The sequence below is a fragment of the Dreissena polymorpha genome, chromosome 14 (assembly GCF_020536995.1).
Source record: "Dreissena polymorpha isolate Duluth1 chromosome 14, UMN_Dpol_1.0, whole genome shotgun sequence".
NCBI classification, from domain to species: Eukaryota; Metazoa; Mollusca; class Bivalvia; order Myida; family Dreissenidae; genus Dreissena; species Dreissena polymorpha.
The window spans coordinates 13,671,021-13,680,850 of record NC_068368.1 but is presented as its reverse complement, the minus strand read 5'-3'; the positions used below and the strand labels follow the sequence as shown (position 1 = coordinate 13,680,850).

Genomic DNA, 9,830 nt, shown 5'->3' with positions numbered 1-9,830 from the left:
TTCGGAGAAATACTTCTTCTTTGAACGTGCTCTAGCTAGTAATGATGTGTCTCGAATTGACGTTGAATAGCACACACAAATCCATTTAAGCATCTCCTTGAGGAACAATAAATGATTAACTAAAAGTAAAAATCGTTGTCTAGTTTATAACATTATACTATCGAGTTCATAACATTTCTGTGTTTGAAACTGATTCACGAAATAAAAATCCAATTACACATCACATAGTTCAGGTAATTTCAATGATCCGACTCCTGCTACTGACCGTTCAGGTTGGTTTGATGTGCAATCTGGTAAAAGCTTCTTTAAATAAACTAGCATGGAATGCAGGCGTAATTTGAATCGGTCAAATGATCTACATTAAATTATTTTTGGAATAAATAAACACTAAAATATCATAAATATATATTTGTGTGCAAAGTTTCAACTTCTTACTTGACATGGTGCGGCTACATAATAATTGTTGATTTTTACATATGAACTGAAAATTGAAACGGATCTTATATTTCAGGCGCAATTGAAGGTTATGAATGTATATGCCAATCTCTAAAAGGAATTGATCCGGTGTTTGTATGACCACAAACAATATGATTTAATTACATCTTCACAAATTTGGTGCAATTAAACAAGTCGCAGAAATTGCAGAGAAAATGTTCACAACATGAAAAATGATCGCTGAAAAGAACAAACTAGTATATCAAATTGGCCTGAAAACCGTGGGAATTTGTCCACGAACCAATAGAAAAATGCGTCACACAGCCGAAATAATGTCACTGTATACCATATATCGTGACGTCAATGCGTTATTGTCACTTGATAATTTATACCCGTCCCAGATGATTAATAATTCAAGAATTTTGATTTTTCGGGAAAACCGGGGTTCGATTTCGAGCGCACAACTGAATGAAATATTTTGAATATTTTTACGTTCGATCATGTATTTGTTATATAGGACGCCTGTACATATTTCTTTTAATCGCCACTGTATAATAATGTCAAATTGCCTAACAAACGTGTTAACAAGAAGCAAAAAGACCTAAAACGAACTTGATAACGATATGCAACGGGGTATTGAATGTTGATATTTGAGACAGCGACGAGTGTGGCTCAGTGACATAGCGTCTCAAATATCTAGGCCGTCTCATTATAATAGTTGCTTCGTGGAAGACGTACATAAACACATGTAATGACGGTTTAACATATGTTTGAGGGAAAGTTCATTCGCGTGAAGGAATATTTTATATTTAATGCCGACTGCTATTTATACTTGTACATTCACCAGAAATGCAAAAGGGTACCAAGTTTGCAGAAGCAGTTTCCCAAGACCTTCACTGATTTGAATAGCCACAATTGTATTTTTTTATTTTGTATTTTGTGTTACTAAAGGTACGCGAACATAATCAAAAATTGAAAGATATCCACTGCTGAATCGAACATACATTTAAGGGATCGACAAACCAAGTTTGTTAAATTTATGAACAGCTTTCACAAATGGGATTTGAACCTGATTTCTTGCCAAACTTTTATTCAGCGTTGACATTGGCTGCCAACAGATTTGGGAAAATGATCATGATTCATGAGTTGAAAACTTACATGTGACAAAAATGGTTTATGTAAATAGTTACTGTTTAAGATTAAAACTTACATTGTTGTTTATTTATCAATTTGAATTAAAATTAAGTTTCAAAATGCATGGCATCGACCATTATTAAAAGACAGAACATAATTATATTTTAATCATGAATGTTATAATCAGAACGATTTGTACCCACATACTTTTGTGTTTGTTCGTCCAAGACTTGTGTTGTGCTACATGTTATATATAGGTTTAATGTAAATTAATATATAGCCGTAGTATGTAAAGTGAATACGAGAACCGATTGATAACTCATTGAAATTCATTAACAGAAGCAGTCATCGGACACTTGCTCGAAAAGGATGTCGCCGATTGATCCAATCATCATCGAACGCTCTTAAGGTATCACGTTATTATTGATTATAAATATATATTTCAGTTATATGAAGACAAGGAACTGACTTTACTATTATTGATTGGCTAAGAGGGGCACGAAAGGTCTGCATGCAAAATTGCCGTTGGTTCATAGTTATTTTCATAGGGTTATACGATCGTACAGAAACTCTTCACGGACGAAAGAGCAGACAAAAATACGGATTGGAGAATGATAGCCTTTTTCACTGTAAGTATTAAATCTACGTATCCACTATGGTTATATGTACCTTACGGTTTTCTTTCGGACGCAGTATAGCAAGTAAGTCCGTGCATTGTTAAGTTATTAACAAATTTTGCAATGAATAACTTAACAATAAAAGCATCTGTAACAATGGAGTGGTCAATGTTTTTGCATTGTCCATGTAATTACAAATGATTGAGTTTATGTGAAATAAATTATTGTTCATGGCGTCTTTATAGTCTCGTTTATGTTGAGCGATAATAAGGTCGGTCAGGAGACACGAAATTAATCATCTTTGTCCTGATGTTGTTTATGTACGACACAAATCACATCAGTTTTACTTTCATCGCCGATTATTTGTTTTAAGACATTTCTTGATTGCATATTTCATGTACCTGTATAAATTTTCACCTTTTATGAAGTCATTTATTAAAACAGTTCTTTCTATACATAATATATTTAATAACGACAAGAGTACCGAAGGACGAACTACAGCGGAATGCGCCGAATAAATTTGCACACATTGAAATAGATTGAACGACGAATGCCGAGACCGACCGACATCATACACAAATAACGCGTGATGGAATGACGGCTTTTCTCTCGCACGCACGTTTCCCCAGCTCAAAAGAGCTATTATCTTTAAATAATGTTCGCAAGGGAAAGATGAAATACTTCTTCACAATGCCGGTAGCCTGTTTCCCATTTCAGAAAATAAATTATTCATACGTGTTTCATTCATTTATTAATGGATACCGACCCATTAAATATATTAGACACGTAATGTTAGCGTTTAATGGGCTTGACCAATGTGACATTGACATCTGACATAGATTGTGGTGCTTAGGCGTAGATTAAATCCCTTGACGGCAAAATATTATCTTTGGTCACATTCTTGATTTTCAAATTCGACCTTAGGACGTAGTTCTTCGATATGACAAATTGACAATTGATATTTTGATGTTCATTGTTTTAAGTTTGGAAATGTGACAAAATCAATTTATGTCATATGTGTTGGTTCTTAAACAGGAACGACTCACTAAATATAATAACGACTGAGTACTTGTTTCTATGTTGTTTCTGAACACACTTCTTCTGGTGATGCCCATGGGTTAAATAAAGTTTGTATACCACTACTACTAATGATAATAATACTACTAATACTAAAACTAACACTTATAAAAATGCTACTACTACTACTACCACAACTACTACTACTACTACTACTACTACTACTACTACTACTACTACTACTACTACTACTACTACTACTACTACTTCTACTACTACTACTACTACTACTACTACTACTACTACTACCACCACTACTACTACTACTACTACTTCTACTACTACTACTACTACTACTACTACTACTACTACTACTACTACTACTACTACTGCTACTACTACTACTACTACTGCTACTATTACTACTACTACTACTACTACTACTAATTATGATAATTAGCCATTTGTGCATGCTAATTATGATGTTAATTATTGACATGTCTTCCCAATAATATATCAAGTATCAATGGTCTAAGAATTCAGTTCCCCTGCTTGTTATATAAACTTACGGTTGAGTTGCCGAAAGTAATTAATTTACATTCCTTGCATTTTATAAACGTGTTACGCTAATACATTAGAGGTGGGTATGGAAATATCCAAGTGGGGGTCTGTTATGCGGACAGTGTAAGAAATCGGCAACTACCACTGGCTGCAAGTTAAGTATCCAATAAATATACATGAGTGGGTACGAATCCATCCTGGTCTGAGTCTTTTATGTTGACAATCCTCTTGTTACCTCTATAAATATCCAGGATTCTGTCAGACAGACAGACAGACAGACAGACAGACAGACAGACAGACAGACAGACAGTTTATTCAGACTTATACACAAGTACATCGTCTTCATACTTAAGTTTACATATTATTTTCTGTCACGTAACTAGGTATAACAAATAAACATTACATAACATAAATATACATTTAGGAATACAAATACAAATCAACTATCAAAGCGGTAATGAAACTTATGGAACAGTATTATTCAGAATCGTATTTCTTATAACAAGCGCTTCTTTTATATATTTACATACATTGTAAATTACTGATTTGTCACATGAAAGTAATAACTTGTGGAATTTATATACAGATGGGTTTTCATAATAAATACGGCTTATAAATTTTTTCCTTAAATCAGAATAACAGCGGCATATACAAATAAAATGGTACTCATCTTCTAAATCCAAGTCATTGCAACATAAACAATAACGTTCATTACGTGGTATGTTATTTTGGGCGTATCTGCCGGTTTGAATTCTCAAAGGATGTGCAGAGACTCTTAGTCTTACAAAAAATAATCGCAGACGTCTAGGAAGTAAGTCTAAATATGTTTCATATTCCAAACAGCTTTTAAAAACTTTATACATATCTAATACAGTACTATTATTCATTTTACCGTACCACTCTTGTTTAAAATTGTCAACAAGTCTACATTTAAACTCGCTAATAAAACTATTAACTTGAACAACGTTTGGATTTTCAAATACATAACCAAATCCAAAATTATTTAACATGCTCTTGACATTTGAGACCCAGTTCGTATAACCTTTATTACAATCGTTCAATATAAAGAAGTGAAACTCCAGCTGCTGGAGCAGTATTGAATTTTCATTAAAAACAATTAGTTGGTCCTTTATTTAAGGCAAGTGACCGATTGCCCAAACAGTACAAAACAGCACAATACAGCACAATACAAACCAACATAAACACAAAATATGAATAAAGCTGGGGTCACCGCCTTGGAACGGTCAATGCAAAGCATTGGGGGTTTAAACCTGGTTATAGAGCGCTCAACCTCACACTTGGCCCAGCAATATTCATAATACATTCAAGTGTAAATAAAATTTAACGTCATAGCATTGTAACTCAAATTAAACAATAATAAAAGGGAATTAAAACGCATTCAATTTAATTACTATTTAATTACTCAATTGCATTGAAGATACAAGAGTAACAGAATTACAACTTTTTGACGAACGATCAAATAAAACTATTAACAATTGTCAACTACATTCCTTCTTTATAGAAAAGATTTGAGAATGTAGAATCATAGAGTTAATATCTCAGATAATCATCGCGCAAATACAGGAAGAAGCAGCAATAATGGGTGTACACATTTTGCATTATGATATTTTCATTTCTCAAAATTTTAAACCAATATTTAATAATTTTAACAAATCTGTTTATATACAATGGATATCTACCTAATTCTCCATAAACAGCAACATTACATGTATTTATTTTCACCTGCAGCAAGCGTTTGCAAAATTTTAAATGTATACGTTCTATATCATCTGACTTCGTGAAACCCCACACTTCTGAGGCATAATTTAATATAGAACCCACAAAAGAGTCAAATAACTGGCAAAATATTTTCGGTTTTATGTCAAATTCATTGCATTTAAACAATAATGTATTCAATGCTGTAAGGGCTTTACCAATCAAATGTTCTTGGTTTAATTTAAAACTTCCAGTATAATTCAACACCGTGCCTAAATAGTTAAAGTTATCAACAACTTCGATATAATTACCATTGTATGACCATTTTTCATTTTCTTTTAATCCCCCTCTTTTCCGAAAAACCATTATTTTAGTTTTTGCAGTGTTAACATTTAGCCCCCAAGCATTGCAGTATACATACAATTTATCTAAATGTGATTGGACCTCAGCAGGTGACTTGCCTAAAATAGCCATGTCATCGGCAAAAAGTAATAAAATCAACACAATATCATCTATACTCAAACCAGAGTTAATGCTATCTTGTAAGTAAAGTTCAAGATCTTCGACAAATAAAGAAAACAAGATCGGCGACATTACCTCCCCTTGCCTCAGTCCAACCGCATAGCTACAAAAATCTGAATAAGATGAACATGATTTAACACGTGACTTAACATTCGCATACATATCCTTCACTATTCTAAGCAATTTACCTTGTATACCAGACTTAAACATTTTCAACCATAATGCATTGCGGTAAATACTATCAAAACATTTTAACATATCGACGTAAATAACATACAAACGTTTATTTTCATTCAAATAATTTTGAACAATTGACATCAGAATAAAAATAGCATCAACAGTTGAATAACCTTTTCTAAATCCGAACTGCGCATCCGAAATAATAGTGTTTTCATTGCAAAAAGTTTCAATGCGTTTATTTAAAATCGTGGTAAATAATTTTGAGAAACAGCTAACTAAGGTAATCCCTCTATAGTTATTTACATCATTAACTGAACCTTTTTTATGCAAAGGGATTATAACCCCTTCTGTCCATTTATCTGGGAAAAAGCCCGATACAAAAATACCGTTAAACACATCGCATAAATGGGCAGATAAAATATCACTACATTCAAGAAAATATTCATTCAACATACAATCACTACCCGATGATTTATTACGTTTTAAATGTTTAATCGCATTACGAACTTCCTCAACAGATATAGGCAAGTCAAGTTCAGGAAATGAAGAATTTTCTAAGTTAAAATCATTATTTAAGCAGAAATCCTCTGCTTCAATATTACAAACATCTGATATATTACTACTTAGGTTTTCAAAAAACTTTGTAAATTCTTCTAAAGATATTTTATTTTTAATAACTTTATTTTTAGATTTGAAAACACGCCAAAAGTCTCTTGGTTTGTGTTTTCTTAAATTTTCAATCTCAATCATTTTTTGCCTATAACAACATGCTTTCTTCTTTCGAATTAAGTCCTTATAAATCCTCTTACAGGTACATAAATGTTCTCTGTTTATATCAGTTTTACTTGAGTTAAAAATACGTAGAGCGTCGTGGTACACATTTCGTGCAGTATCGCACTCGTTATCAAACCAGTCTGCATTCTTAATACAGCTATTTACATTAAAACTAGGGTTAGTGTTATAAACGTATGTTTTACTAAATAACGGGTCCGCAACACTGCGAATGGTTTCAGTAAATCTATTCAAAACATCATTGATTGCCGTTCTACTTGAATAATCTACATGCTGTACAATAGAATTGAATACAGGTAACATAGAAATACTACCTGAGCGAAATTGACCTCGTAACACATCGTCCCATTTATACTTGACATCAGTGTGAGACTTGTACTCAGCTGAGACATTGTTACATAATAATGAAAAATGTAACGGGGCGTGATCACTAAATTCGTTAAAATCATGGACGGTAAAATCAGATATACTAGAAAAAACTGTATTCGTTTGCCAACAAATAATCAATTACAGATGTACCGTTATTGGAATAAAAAGTTTGTTTACAACTATTACCAACTCTACCATTAGCAATACGTAAACACGTAGATTTACATAAATCAAGTAATTTTAATCCATGGCTATTTATTGAGATATCAACTGAGGCCCTTACAGGAGTGTTATCTGGACAGTAATCGTCATCATCATAAACAGTATTAATTTTATCATGCACAATGTAATCGAATTTATTGCCAACCCTGCTATTGAGGTCACCGGCAACAAACACTTTACCAAATTCAGAAAAATAAGTTATATCGTTTTCTAAAATTTCAAATAAATCAACATTAAAGGTGTTATAAACAGGAGACTCATGCCCCCATATATAGGTTGCACATATATAAAAATCTTCTGAGATATTAAAAATACGTGGTCAAGTTTTAACCATATAATTGTATCATAGTGGTTTTTTACAATTTCAATACCATTAACTAATTCTTCTTTAATATATAATACAATGCCACCACTATTTCGACGGGCTTTTTTGTGTTGAAATTTTCTGAAAAAGTTGAAAGACATGTAACCATTTAAATTGACATCACTAGAACTATTAGCCCAAGATTCGTACAAAATACATATATCGTGAGAACTTAAAATATTTACAAAAAAGGGAGAGGACTTCTTTATCTCAGTGAGCCCGTTGATGTTCCACGACAGGACGGATATTTCACCACCGCCGTGCTCCTACGCGCGCACCGGGTTGCCGTCGATATAAAGCGTATCGTATGCCAGGTACGCCCGCTTCCCTAGCCTCCTCGCCTCCTTCATCTTAGGAACCAATTGCCGTCTCCTCATCACGACTTCCGGGGGAAATTGCTCGAAAACCCGGTACTCCGTGCCATCAAGCTCTTTCCACCTTTTTCTGACCATTTCCCTGTCCTTAAAGAAAGAAAACTTTGCTATAATGTTTCTGATCTTGCCAGGTGTCGGCGATCCCGGAGACCGGTGCACACGTTCGAACCTAAGAGAGGTAGCAACTTCCTGTGTCAACTTGAAAGCGCTTACTAAATGTAGGCGTAGTTTCGCCTCCGTCACCTCCGGCGTCTCAATATCGCTTCCAGCGGCCTCTGGTACAGACGTGAAAATTAAGTTGCTACGCATAGACTGCGATTGAAGGTAGCTAACATCCTCCCGAAGGGTATCCCGCTCCTTCACTAGCACCTGGACCCTCTCTACGAGCTCTGCAGCGTGTATATCTACCCCATCGACCTTGTCCTCCAGGCGTAATACCCTCTCTTCGACTTTCTTGGCCCTGTCCTCGTGAACCACCCACAGCCGTTTCATATCATTCTCGAAATTCTCCATCCGCTTCTCGATTGAGTCCATAACGCTCATTTAGAACTCGGTACCCTTCACCCAGGTTTTGCAAGTTGAATGTTCTAATAAATAAACAAATATCATATTTTAAGTAATTTTATGTGATTTAAAACGATGGCTTCTTTAAAACGTATCAATGGATTTCAAATGTCAGTAATTAATATATTATTTCCGATTTAATTAATGTTATACACTTCGCTTGGTAATTCATTATTATTTTTGCATAAGTAATGGCATGTGAACTTACTTAATGAGAACATAAACTTCGTTAGAAATTCATAAGCATAAACAATTTAATGCCTATAATAAATAACTTCAAAAATGTGTTCATTCATTTAATACAGTTTAACTACCCTTATTGCCACTTTCATCAAACAATATTTAATAAGAAAATAATGTTTATTCATTTGACATATAAACATAAACATTTGCATATAACATCGTTATAATAATAATTATTTTATTTATTTTAAAATTATAAGTTTTGCTATAATCCTTAATGGGATTCGGAAAAGAGAAATAGTATTCCTATTAAACAATATGTAACACTCCATTATTCGTACTACATAGCACGAGTAACTGCCAGAATGAATTTAAGAAAATAGGTTTTAAAACAAATCGCAATATTGCAACATATTTAAGAATTAACAAACATACTAAAAAGCTGCGTGTTTCCACTTTTCCGATCGACTTTTATTTCCTACGACTCTTACTGTCTTTTCTTTCCAGGCTGAAATGAGTAAATTTTTGCATTAGTCATTACATGAACTTAATTAAATTTAACATATAACAAAATAATATCTATCGATCATAATTTTTAAAGTAGGAAAAACGTTGTTAATGCAATTCAACGATGCATTTTTTGCGTTTGCCATCAATGTTATCGAAGTGATCATTTTGCTTATGTATTTAAAACAATGTAAAATGTGAAAGTACTCGATTAGCTGGGGGGTTTCGTTCGCTATTGGGGGACTTAGTACAAAAGTGATCTGCAAGTTTCAC

The 9,830-nt window shown here is 33.5% G+C and overlaps 1 protein-coding gene across 1 annotated transcript; it reads right to left on the bottom strand.

The window, feature by feature from the left end:
• Positions 1-8,195: 8,195 nt before the first annotated feature.
• Positions 8,196-9,553, bottom strand: LOC127857185 (uncharacterized). Its single transcript, XM_052393601.1, has 2 exons — positions 9,486-9,553; positions 8,196-8,890 (listed from the first exon to the last, which is right to left on the bottom strand). Exon 2 carries the CDS (start codon positions 8,844-8,846, stop codon positions 8,196-8,198), a length of 651 nt encoding a protein of 216 aa, XP_052249561.1. The 5' UTR covers positions 8,847-8,890; positions 9,486-9,553.
• Positions 9,554-9,830: the final 277 nt, after the last annotated feature.